The sequence below is a fragment of the Aotus nancymaae genome, unplaced genomic scaffold, assembly GCF_030222135.1.
Source record: "Aotus nancymaae isolate 86718 unplaced genomic scaffold, 86718_ANA_hifiasm-v0.15.2.pri h1tg000008l, whole genome shotgun sequence".
Lineage (NCBI taxonomy): Eukaryota > Metazoa > Chordata > Mammalia > Primates > Aotidae > Aotus > Aotus nancymaae.
Genome location: NW_026988419.1, coordinates 61807637 through 61821090, shown reverse-complemented (window position 1 = coordinate 61821090; position 13454 = coordinate 61807637). Strand labels below are relative to the sequence as shown.

Sequence of the window (13454 nt, the reverse complement as noted above, 5' to 3'; positions counted from 1 at the left end):
GGGGTAACCTTGGACACAGAGACAGACATGCACAGAGGGAAGGCTACGTGAAGAGTCACAGGGAGAATGCTGTGTGAACATGAGGACAGAGATCCGGATGATGCATCTACAAGCCAAAGGATGCCAAAGATAGCCTGCAAACCACGGGAGGCTAGGAGACAGGCATGGAACAGATTCTCCTTCACAGCCCGCAAAAGGAACCAACCCAACTATCACCTTCAGCTAGGACTTCTAGCCTCTGGAACTGTAAGACAACACAATTGTGTTGCTTGAGCTACCCATTTTGTGGTAGTTTGTTAGGGCAGCCCTAGAAATCAAATGGTGGCATTTACTTACATTCTAGAACAGATAGACTCTACAACAACCGCAGAGAGAACCGTCTTACTCCCAATTGGAGCAAGGCTGTACCTTTTATGTAGGCAGCTTCAAATCCTTCATGGGAATAGGTAGGATGTAAATGATAAACCCAATTAGATGCCTATAGAAGGTGGGATTTGAATGATAACTTAAGAGAGACATGCCTAGGGAAGACAAGTCACAGTATGTATAAATGAGGCTGAGTCATTTCTAGAGAGCAGTCACGATTGGAGAAAGAAGAGGACAGTCAGAAGGACTGTTCCCTTTCAGGTTACACAGAGATGCTTTTCAAATATCAATACACAGAATCCCCTTCCAAAACTGCTTTTGCAGTTTTGATCATGCCACTGCACTCCAGCTTGGGCCACGACAAGTAAAGCCAAGTATTGGGAAGTGGTTGAAGATGTCTGAGCAAGAAGAACATGATAAGAGCTTTGCTGGAGAAATGTTACTCCATATTTAGGATGGAGAAACCATTGAAGAACCAGTTATGTGAGGATAGCTTCCAAGAGCCAATCAAACCAAATTTCCAGGATCATGGGTCAGGAAAAGACACAGAATCCCCTTCCAAAAACTGCTTTCATTCACAATGCGAATGAGCTCAGGACTTTTAAACGATGTTATGCATTGATTAAATGGGCATGCAAACTGTTCTATGTATATACCTGTTGCTTCATTTAAGCTTGCCTCAAGGCGTATTGTTTCTAGAAAATGCTCTAAAATTTTTTCAGGTGTTCCTGACATCACAGTGTACCTGGATAAGAAACAAAAATGCCATTAGTTTTCCAAAAGTGGGCAAATCATTTAAAAAAAACTTTTCACTTATCTAAGTCTTTTTTTTTTTGAGATCCCAGGGACTCATATACTTTTCCTGGTAGGACAGACCATGCACCTTGTCAAAGTCACACAAGAAGACAAAAACGAAACAACAACAAAAAAATCCACACAGTGAAGTCATTACTACAAACACTGTTCTTTTTTCCCTACATGGAAATGAGGTAAACTTCTTGAAGAGCAGCTCTAGTAGGCTGGGAACTGAGAAACTTCAGTCTTTTTCAAAAGGGGAATAAAAGGGAACATATAAAACCAGGGCAGTTCAGGTCAGGCAGTGGGAGCTGGTGAGGGAAGTGACAGTAAGCTAGGTTATCCATATATGGGTTACTCGTAGCAAAACTTCTGTCCCACACTGGATTCCCCTGCCTATTTCTGGAATGCTCTGTCTTTCCTAACTGTACACTGGTATGTGCTTTGGAAATCCAGCTAATAATAAAATGAGAGAAAGCAAACAAAATCCCAAACAGTGATGAGCAAACAAACAAACCCCAGTAGCATCATAAATGGGAAATAGATTAGCAGTAGAAAATCCTTATAATTTATTTCAATGTCAGTTATAAACTATTGGAAGTTATATTAGACATTATTTCAGAAGATCCTTCCATGGTGTTCTTCAATTAACATGGGAGGATTTATTTTTTAAGTTGCGTGTGAGCTGTTTCAAAATCATACTTAAGACAGGGACAAAACACTACAAAGTGGGTGCTGTAGACAAAATACATTCAGATGATCTGGGTGCTTCTCTTCCAAAGCTCAGGCTTTGCTTTTCTGCTTGAAATTTCACTTAAAAATAATAGGCAAGTAAAACAACAATGAAGAGAAAATTGCCTAATGTTCAGAAAGCATTGATGGAATTTAGCTCTGGTTTCCTTGCCTGTTTGAGACCTTTGAGGTGTGTTGAGATCCCAAGAATAACTCTAACATGTTATTAAATCTCAGGATCTTAACCCACGGCCTGACGGAGTGATAAGCAGACATTTTAACATATGTGCATGTGAAAATGGTGACGGAAGCACCCCAGGTATTGAATGGGGTAGCCGATGCAGTCTATCTGAAGGCAGCTGTTATCTAAGACTGTCCTGTGAGTGCGTGCACAGGACCAAAAGGAAGCTAAACAGTTAAATCTTTGAGGAAACCTGGCTTTGGAGCCTAGAGGAGGAGAGAAGGGGAATGGCAAAAAAAAATAGTCTACTTTCATCTCAAAAGTCTGACCCCTTTTTCAAAATAGATAAGGTAGAAGACAATGGTTTTTCCTCTTGTGGGCAATGAATATTTGAGGAAAGAAGACGCATATATACAAAAGACTTTCAATATTGAAATGGAGAATATTGTTCAATTCATTCAGTAATTCTTGAAATATATGATTCTTTGACAGCACTCACCAGATGAGCTGGAAGAGGAGCAGTGTTGGCCACATTAATCAGGAAACAGGGTTAGAGAGAGCAACATCTGTTGAATGTTTACTATGCCCTAGACAGCTAGGTGGGCACTGAATAAGGTCGTCCTGTTTACTCCTGCTAGTTAAATATTATCTTCATTCTGCAGATGGAGAGACCGACCGCTCAGGACGGGGAGGCATCACGCCTCAGGTCACAGAGTTAGTAAATGGGAGATCTCTGACATGAGCCAGGTGCATCGGGCTTCAGAGAACAAGCATGAGTTTCATGGCACTTTTCTGCTTGTAGAGCAAGATGCTCCAGAGGGAGACCAAGTCTAGCTACCTGGTGCTTCTTCCAGAACAGGAAATTCTCCATGTAATTAACAATCTTCCTCTAAAGAGGGCTTGTTCTGTTTGTTTCTGAAAACAAGTTTTATTTCAGTAGGAGTATGCATACATTGCATAACATGAAAACTGAATGGGGGAAAACCAGTCTGTTAGGTTGCATGGAACTGGGAAGAGGCTGCTGGGAAGTTGCAAGCTCTATAGCTAGCCACATGACTCATACGTCAGTTCCTGAAATGTGTCCCCTTGTCAAAAGTTTAATTTTACTAGAAGATTGGCTTCACATTCTGGTATTCTTCATTTGGACATCCTTTAGCTAGGGCATCCTCGCTGGCCAAAAGTAATAGAGATCTGAGCGGCAAGCCAGACGCCTGATCACCTCTCTAGAGAGAAAGTGGCCTCTCTAAGGTCTGCCCACCTGGCCAATTGGAGACCCCCAGGATCTTTCTTTTGCTACCAGAGACTTCCTCTCGTGGTGTAGTTGCCATGACTGCCTTACCGGAACCTCTCTTCATAGCTCCACAGAAGGCTGTTAGGTGCTGACATTCCCTTAGGGCAGGGAACTCCAAGAGAGAGGGGTCAAGAGCTTCTGGCCAGACATTGCCCTCTGGGCTCTCGGGGTTCTGGGTTTGGCTGAAACATCACGTGATGGCTTCGTTTCCCCCTGTCCACTGCCAGGCACCTACTACTTGACCTCTGTTTAAAATGAGGTCAGGACCACTTGAAGACCACAAAACATGGCTCTTTTCAGTTTATTTCATAAAAGAGCAACTCTAGTCCAAGTTAAAAGCAAACTCCAGGCCGGGCGCGGTGGCTCAAGCCTGTAATCCCAGCACTTTGGGAGGCCGAGGCGGGTGGATCACGAGGTCGAGAGATCGAGACCATCCTGGTCAACATTGTGAAACCCCGTCTCTATTAATACAAAAAAATTAGCTGGGCACGGTGGCGCGTGCCTGTAATCCCAGCTACTCAGGAGGCTGAGGCAGGAGAATTGCCTGAACCCAGGAGGCGGAGGTTGCGGTGAGCCGAGATCGCGCCATTGCACTCCAGCCTGGGTAACAAGAGTGAGACTCCGTCTCAAAAAAAAAAAAAAAAAAAAAAAAAAAAGCAAACTCCAATTGGTTACCTTATATAAGCTACGAGGTTTTAAACCTCTGACATAAAATATTTTTCTGCAAATGAGGACACTACAATTTGCTCCTAGAATATAAAAGGGTATGGGGAAGGGGACCTGAAAGAGACTATCTTCTGGCACACAAGATGGAGCTGAGAAATGAGAAGACAGTCTAAGATAAAAGCAACACTGTAACTAAAACAGGAATATGCATTTCAAATTATTTCTTACTAAACCCACATAACCACAGAGCAGAAAGACATCTGAAACAGTAGATGACTGAGCGCTCCATGGCATTTATCCTTCATGTCAAATGTTGTCTTATTATTGACCTCTTTAATATCATACTCAGAGTTGAGATGCTTAGGTAGAGTTAGGAGGTTTTGAAAGTTAAAAATGTACATATAAATAATTCTGGATTTCTCAGGGAAAAAGTGAATCAGAAAAATAACAGGCAGCACCAACATGGTGACCATCTTTGAACTCAAAAAGGATGATTTCTGAGGAGAGGCCCTAGAGCTTCCTAAATTTTAAGTCCAGCTACAGACATGGTCGATGCCACATTATCGAAATCCAGAATATCAGCCCCAGATTTATTTACATGTCCCCTCCCCTTCAGCTCCGGTCTCATTTGGGAAGGTTCAACATGGAAAATGACCCCTTGAGAGAGCAGCTTTTCATTCTTCAGGGAGATGATCTTGTGTGGTGCATTAATTTGTGCTCATTGATATTTCTCAAATGGCTCACTGTGAACATGCATAAGTTTTTGAATTACGGAAGAAATTTGGATTGGAATACAGGACACAAATAAGGAGATATAATGGAAAATCAGAGCAGGCCTAAAATAATAAAACATACAGTCTCTCCTTTTCCATCCCTTTTAGTTTGATTTCATAAGAAACCTATATTTGGAGAACACCCTGAATGAAAGTCATTGTAACAAGCAAACGCTTTTGATCATTCCCCAATGACACGAAGAAGTGAAGCAAGGGGACCCTAGGGAACCTCTTGATCAGATGTTTCTAGGTTAAGGAGAATTCCCAAGGCTTGCCTTTTCAGTAAGCACAGTTTCCTGGGACATCTGAAGCATTAGTTTAAAATGCAGATAAAACACTAGTTATTTAAGAGAACCAAAGAAAATCACTAGAAGCAGCAACCTTCACATTAAGAAAATGTTTTCATTCTCATCCTCCCTAGTGGGGTGGAAGGACAACTGGTGAAAACATTTGGGCAAGAACATTTTCAAGAACAGATAGTAGTAAACAATGGTAATTTTATAGTTTTGTAAGTGAAAGGTAGTTTTTTACATAGTCCTTTTGACTCGGCTCTTTTGATGTGGAGTGGTTTGCAACATGTACTAAATAGTGTTGCATATGTAGTCTTACCTACTGTATTTTGCTATGGTCATATGTAGTCTTACCTACTCTATTTTGCTATGGTCATATGTAGTCTTACCTACTATATTTTCCTATAGTAAGCTGGCAGGTGGAAGGGGGATAGGCATGTGAAAACTGGTCAAGCTGGACTTGAATCCAAGCTTTGCCATTACAAGCTTTGAGACTTTAGGCAAGTAACTTGTTGCTCTGAGCCTGAATTTCTCCATATTTTAAAAGGTGTTGTAATGTGATAAGAATTCCATAAAATCTACAAAATATACTACGGCTATTTAATAATATTATATTTCTTCGTGCCCTCTTTGCAAATACATTGATTCACCCAAATGAAAATGTCTGGGTCTCAGGCTTTTAGTCTAAACAATAAAAATTAATCATTTATGGTGAGTGTCTTGATAAAGGGAACACCTCACATATTTGGCAAACAAAGGAAATTACTTGAGATGTATTCTCCTTCAAAATATTATTGGGTGACATTTCTTTAACTACAGAATTGGTGTTTTTATTACACTAAGACTGAAACAATCTCCATTTTAAAAACTAGATTCTGCAATTTTCTGTGATTTCTTAGAGCCACATTTTCTATTCTCTGTCTTACCATTCAAATGTTGGTACATTTGATGAAGCCTTATGTAGTAAGTTACAGCAAAAGCTGGAACTGAACATGGATATACTGAAAAAGACTCAAGTTAAACAGAACATCTGAAAAATGTGAAGCTAATGCCCTTTTGACATTAGCAGGAATTGGCATGAATGAGGCCAAATGGATGCGTCTGGGCTGCAATCAATAGACTGTTTTATATTTGAAGTCTGGGTTTCCATCAAAGACGCTCATTCTGATAACAAGTAGAAAACACTTCGCGTGAAATCCTGCATACGAAATTCAAATCCCAAAAGTTCTCATCACCCAGGGGCCTTCATATCCTTTGAGCTGCCTGGCATTGCTATTCCCATTGTTCTCTCACATGCCTTCTGTTCCACAGCTATTACAGTTGAACGCTGTATACAAAGTGGTTTTTAGAGTAAAGGAATATTCTCTCCAGAATTACTCTAGGCAGCACCAAGCTCAATGCTGTGCCAGAAATGGATACATTATCCTCCACAAGATGTGTGATTAGTCAATAGAGAGGAAAAAAGTCACATACACTGCCATCTTCCACAAAAAAGGAGAACATGCTATTGTAGCAATGATGATACCATGTGAAAAGGTTAATCATAGTCTGGCAATTACAGTGTTGGATGCAAACATACTTCTGCTGAGGCTGTGAGTTTCCTTGATTAGAAGCTCTGTTCCCTGCTGGGACCTTCTCCAGCACCAAGACATCTTGGTCATGTTCTTTAAGTCTGACTGTATTCGCCTCCACGTCCTGCAAATACAAATTACACCACATACAGATGCTGCCGTTTACTCAGACAATGAAAAAAATTTCAAATGCTTCAGAAACTCATTTGGTGCTTGTCATGCTAATTGTTGCATCTACAAATGAAGTCATTTTCAAAGTCAAGGGCTGGAACGGTCAGAGAGAGGACCAGATGAGGTTTGAGGCATGTGTTTTTAAAACTGCTTTTACCCCAGCTTCAGAAAAACAGCAGATTAAAGCATAGTGTGGTTATGCTCTGAGAAACCTTTGAGAGAAGGAAGCAGAGCGGGAAGGTGGGGAGTAAAGGCGTTTATTACTTATAAAAATATGTGGTAAACAGCAAGCAGCTTCAGCAAAGTTCCTTTTCTTCTAAGTGTATTTAGTTTCCTTAGGAGTGGCACCTCTTTTCTCTAATCAAAAGACTGTTTTTTTTTTTTTTTAAATCAGTTTGAAATGTGTTAAAAATTCTTTTCAGTTATTTAAAGATTCTTTTTGAGATGAAGTCTCACTCTGTTGCCCAGTGCAGTGGCGCAGTCTTGGCTCAATGCAACCTCTGCCTCCTGAGTTCAAGTGATTTTCCTGCCTTAGCCTCCCAAGTAGCTGGGATTACAGGCAAGTGCCACCATGCCTGGCTATTTTTGTATTTCTTGTAGAGATGGGTTTTCACCATGTTGGCTAGGTTGGTCTTGAACTCCTGACCTCAGGTGATCCACCCACCGCAGCTTCCCAAAGTGCTGGGATTATAGGTGTGAGCCACCGCGCCCAGCCTATTTTAAGTGATTTTATAAATTACATCAATGATAATGGTTCTAATCTGATTCTTTCAAAGAATGTTTTGGCTAAGTGCAAACTCCTTGTGTGTAAGCTTGAAAGAGTTAGTAAAGTTTACCTTTAAATTTCACTATCATTGTAAATAGTTAATTTAAACATTTTAACATGCTTTTCCTCAATATTTGGCCCCCATTTAAAAAGAGATCAGATAAGAACCAACTAAAATTCCATCTGGTATTTTTTAAAATATCATTCAAAGGTATACATTTTAACCTTTTTTTTTTCTTATCATTAAGATCATGCATTCCTAAGACAAACTTAGTTGTCAGAAATTTTGCCACCAAAGGCAAATGCTTAAGGCCATGTAGGGATTGATGCCCAGAAGCATGACATTGTAAATTATCATTAAGTAATGGGAATATACCCAAAGCACAAAAGCTACATTTAGGACTTAAGGAGGTGATAGAGATGCTATGGCTGCAAGAGGGACAGAAAGGAGCCTACTCTGTGGGTCAGCAGTGAGAGAAAGAGGGCAGTATGACCCTAGAGAGAACGGCCTCCCCAGTGAACTCAAGCTAGGGCGGGAAGGACCACAGGCCACCTGAGAAGCCACGGGTGGTGGGACAGCATCATTGTCCCTAAAAGTCCATGATCAGTCCTCTACCAGCTGAAGCTGGGTCATCCTTCCCAGGGACAAGGGATCACATGCTGGGGAGAAACCAGAGACCATTTCTTCTAAATATCACCTACTCTTACAAATTCCTTAATAAGCTTAGGGTAGGCTCATCTAGAGTCAACTTTTAAGTGAAATTGCACAGTTCTCTCTACCACCCCGGATATTCACCTACCTGCCAATGTCAGAAATTCCTTTAGTTTGTAACAATTTGAGATAAAGCCCTTGAAAAGGAAAAAGCTCGGTTGGAGTAACCATGATGGATATTAATTCCCAGTAAAAAGTAATTACTCAATAAATTAAAGAATGTGTGATGATATGAGACAGGCTCAGATTTGGGAGGAGAAGGAGGTAGCAACTAGGAAGGTCTAGAAAAGAGATAAGACATGGGGCAGAAGGGGCTGCCCCTGTGTTGGGTTGTGGGATGGGAAGGACACAAACAAGGATGCCCAGGATGTCAGAGAGAAACTTCTCAGGCTGACATCTTGCCAAGGCAATTCCTATTTATTGTCAATTATCGTGGACCAGTGCAGGCATGTGTAGAGGGACTGGGTCCAGCACAGCATCCTAGGTTTGCAGCTTTACTGGAATATCACCTTTGGATCCCAGGATGCATGCCAACACATTAACTATAACCAGGTTTGTAACAAAGGCTCTTTGTGCTTAGAGCAATTATTCATCACAGGACTACTCAATGAAGACTATGTTCAAAGCTTTGCTTATTCAGTTAAAGGAAAAATGGGATGTCTCTCAGCCACAATTTGCTTTGAACTCACCCTCAGGATCCGGTTGAAATCCTCCTTGTCTACTCTTAAGAAATGGCAATTATCTTCTCGCAAGACGATAGAGGCAGCTCTCGGGGCATCATTCACTAGCGCTAACTTGCCGAAGTCATCTCCTTCATGCAGGGTGCAGACCACACCCTGGATAGAGTAGAGCATGCAGATGAAGGGGATGCCTGAAACAGAGCCAATGCCCACCGCCTCCTGCCACAAGACCCCCAGCCCCTAAAACACTGTCAATAAATGGGCTGTACCTAGGGATGCCAAAGGGGATTAATTCACTATATTAATTAATTAAATTAAATTATGATGTTCACTTTTCTTTCATTGAGTAATATAGTCTGTGGCTTAAATGTACACACTATAATCCATAAAGAGACAACCCCAGAAAGTACAATACTACTTTATGTATAATAACTGAGATAATTTATGATTAAAGATGCAACAATGTCTTTTCTTCATCTAGGAACAACGTTGTTGCAAATTTAATGGTGGCACTACATTGCTAATACTTAGAGACACACTAGTAAATGGAGCATAATAAAGTTTCAAAAAGCAAAAGATATATATACCTTGCCGTAAATGACTACATTCACTGATCCTTTTAGAATAATGTACCAGGAGGTACCTTCTTCTCCCTGGTTAAACACTAGACACAAAAAGATGAAAAGACTTATGATAAGAATAGAAGCACATCAATATAAATTACAGCTTATCAAATTGTCACTTTAAGTCCCCAGAATAACGCATACGTAAAATACGAGAAACATCACTGGCAAATACTAACTTGTTCAGGTGGCATATTATCTCCTTTTCTATAGAACATGAAAGAAAAAGAAACACTGCGTTCCTTGCTATGCCCTAAAAGATAGGTTTTTAGTAGATATCAGTTTATCAGCAATCCATTTCTTAAAGCCATATACATTTCTCCCACAATTCATTAAAACTTATACCGTAGAAAAATGGATCTAAAAAGTAATCTGACAGGTAATGTGACATTTGAAAACATGCAAATCAGTACTACATATTATTTACATACCTATGCACACTTGTCCCTTGATATCCATGGAGAATTGGCGCCAGGACCTTCCAAGGACACCAAAATCCACAGATGCTCAAGTCCATGATATAAAGTGGTATATTTGCATATAATCTATGCACAGCCTCGTGTATACTTTAACTCATTTCTAGATTACTTATAATGCCTAATACAATGTAAATGCTGTGTAATTAGTTGTTACACTGTATTATTTAGGGAATAATAACAAGAAAAAGTCTGTACACATTCGGTAGAGACACAACCATCCATTTTCTTTTTTGTAATATTTTTGATCTTCCATGGGTTGAATCCATAAATGTGGAACACACAGATGTAGAGGACTGACTGTATTTTTTTAAAAAATGAGTTGGAATGATAACCACTACATTCAGGGTAGGAGGAACCTTGGGCTAGGAAAGATGAGAGTGGGACAGTAGAGGGTTCAAAGGGTCTTCAAGTGTAATTGTATAATTTTTCCATATTTTATTTTTTGAGTCAGGGTCTCACTCTGTCACCCAGGATGGAGTGCAGTGGTGTGATCATGGCTCACTGCAGCCTTGTCCTCCTGGGCTTAAGAGATCTTTGTACCTCAGCCTCCAGAGTAGCTGGGACTATAGGCGTGTACCACACTGCCTTGCTAATTTTTACAGACAGAATTTCGCCATGTTTTCCAGGCTGGTCTCAAACTCCTAGGCTCAAGCAATCCACCTGCCTTGGCCTCATAAAGTATTGGGATTACAGGCATGAGCCACTGCACCCAGTGTGTATAATTTATTTCTTTTAAAAATATGAAAAAAGGCCAGGTGTAGTGGCTCACACATGTAATCCCAGCATTTTGGGAGGTCATAGTGAGCGGATCACTTGAACTCAGGTCTTTGAGACCAGCCTGGCCAACAACGGGAAACCCTGTCTCTACTAAAATACAAAAATAAAAATAAAAAAAATTAGTTGGGCACGGTGGCACAAGCCTGTAATACCAGTTACTTAGGAGGCTGAGGTAGGAGAATTGCTTAAACCTGAAAGGCAAAGGTGGTAGTGAGCTGAGATTGTGCCACTGCACTCCAGCCTGGGTGACAGAGTCAAAAAAAAAAAATCATATATACATATGAAAAAAATATGGCATAACGTTAGTATCTGACAAAGATTAAGAAGGTATTTGTAATATTCTCTATTTTTTTGTTTAAAATATTTAACTATTTTATAATAAAATGAAAACAATTAGCAAGTTTGAATGAAAATAAAAGAATAAAAAAGAATAAGTCATTAGCAAACATTAAGAAAAAAATATGAAAGTAAGCCTTTAACATTTGAAGAAGTTACATTCTTACCAAAATAGATATCAATGTCATAAATATCACAGTTGATGACTGAAAGTAAAAAAAAAAAACACTTATAGTTCATGTTTCCTGCTTATTTGACTCATACAACACAGCCTGAAGAAAGAGCAAGGATTTTCCAAACTGCTAAAGAGTTAACACGCATCCATGTGAAAAGTGTTCTATGTGCCATTAGGCTCAGGGAGTATCAGTTTAAACAGGGTGAACCTTTCTCCTCATTGCAGAACTTCTGAGAACACATTAGCTTGCTGCTATCCTGTGACTGCATTTCCTGACCTTAGTAGATCACTAACCCTGTTTTTTTCAAGCCAGATTTTTGTAGAAGTAGTAAGAAATGCCAGTTTACATAATATTGTTCACATCTATTCACATCAAATTTCCTTTTCTTGCTTCCAAATATAATCACATAACTAAACTACAACTTGGATTTTGGTGAGATACGATCTATTAATACTGGATAGGTGTTTGAAGCAAAGAAATTCTCTCCAGCTTGGAGCCTACAGTGGAAGTGAGAGAAGAAAAAGAAAGTAGGATAGTTTGAACATCATTCTAACTAGCAACCTCGAGAGATCGATGAGTTCTTCTAAAGCTATAAACTGAATGAGGTCACTGGGAAAGGTACTGCCTCAGGCCCTTCCTGAAAAGCAGTGACTTCATCCCACCCTCTTTAGACACTGTGGTGAGTCAGGAGGGGAGGGAGCAAGTGAGACTCAGGCTGGGACCCACTACAGTTGCTCGTACTAGAAAACCACGATACTTCAGAGTAATTGACATGTGCTGGAAATAATCACAGGTCCAGAAAAACAGAAGTGTCACAGGACACCCTGCCAAGTCACCAAGTCAGTCCCAGTGCCAAGAAGCGGAGCATTAGCAGCCTGGCTTCTGTGGCATGTGCTTGCAAGGGTGCTGGCTAGGCGGAAGCTTCCAGTACAGCTTTCACTTACACACGGTTCCTCCTTTGGCATGAGACTCAAAAATGAGAACTCCTGCTAACTCTCGTTTCACCTAGAAGAAAAAGAGAAGAAATGTGCAAAGCCCACGTTTGCAGGTCTGGGTGGAAAATAGTTGTGCTCTTTCTGGGGGTACAATGCAAACCGTCCCGGGGTTTCCCACGCAGTCATCTCTCACCTTGCTTGCTGCTGCTGCTCTCACCTAAAATCACTTTCACTTGATTCGCTGCTAGGTTTTTAAAGTTTGTAGCTATTTTTATAGAATAGCTTATAGCTAATTCATACCAGACAACCTCCTTAGAGACTGTTTAAAATGTGGCCCCACCTGCATTAACTAGCCGACTTGTCTGCCTGTCTTTTGCTGTTGGTGAGAAGGGGAGACCATGTACATCATATGATTCTGTTGCTACTAGTGGTTCTTCCTTGCAACACATGTAATGCATCATGGCAAACATGTTGGAAAATTCAATGTCTTGAAGTTGAAAAATGAAGTCTAAATGAGTGAACATATTTATATTCTTAGTTAAAACTCCAAATTATTCCGAGATAGCTAAAATTCAAAATTTTTTTTAAATTCCAAATTATGGTCCCAAGTCATGGCTCTGTCTTTCTAAGAACACGGTAACTTGAGATTTTTCTATGCCTGGGTACCTGGGGTTTGAGGTAGAAGGTAAGACTACCCACAATCCTCTTAACTCCACCAAGACCATCAGGGAAGTCAGATCAGGGGTATGCTGGGTTCCTGAAGCACAGGTGGGGAAAGGAGTCCTTCCTTACTTCCCTCTACATCATGAGGTCTTGAAGCCTGGGCTGTCTGCCCTATATATACGAGGGCTTCCCAGGTGAGGCTCCCAGGCCCTACACTTACGCCCTGTGGAGAGAGTAAGGATGGCAAAGGCAGTGGCAGGTAGGAGGGAGGCAGTGCTGGACCACTCCCCTGGGTAGTCCATGTAGGTGAGCAAGTTTCCAGACCCTCAGTGGTGCCAGAGGTGGGAGACATATGAAGGAGGCTTGTCTCCAGTTGTTGTAGGGGAGAGGGGACTTGAAGCCTTCCTGCTTGGAGCTGGGCAAATGCCTCGCTGCTCTCAACAGAGACCTCAGCTTATCTCCAACAGCAGG

General features: G+C 40.8%; 1 protein-coding gene across 11 annotated transcripts in view; it reads right to left on the bottom strand.

Annotated features, from left to right (window-relative positions):
- RAPGEF4 (Rap guanine nucleotide exchange factor 4) overlaps positions 1-13454 on the bottom strand; it is a 368276-nt gene that overhangs the window by 54915 nt on the left and 299907 nt on the right. For all 11 annotated transcript variants that reach the window (XM_064373398.1, XM_021668976.2, XM_021668977.2 and 8 more), the window contains 5 exons: positions 12330-12390; positions 9582-9658; positions 9004-9150; positions 6674-6789; positions 1023-1111 (listed from right to left, as the gene is read on the bottom strand). In XM_064373398.1, coding sequence (XP_064229468.1) covers positions 1023-1111; positions 6674-6789; positions 9004-9150; positions 9582-9658; positions 12330-12390 — 490 coding nt within the window. The remainder of the gene's footprint in view (positions 1-1022; positions 1112-6673; positions 6790-9003; positions 9151-9581; positions 9659-12329; positions 12391-13454) is intronic.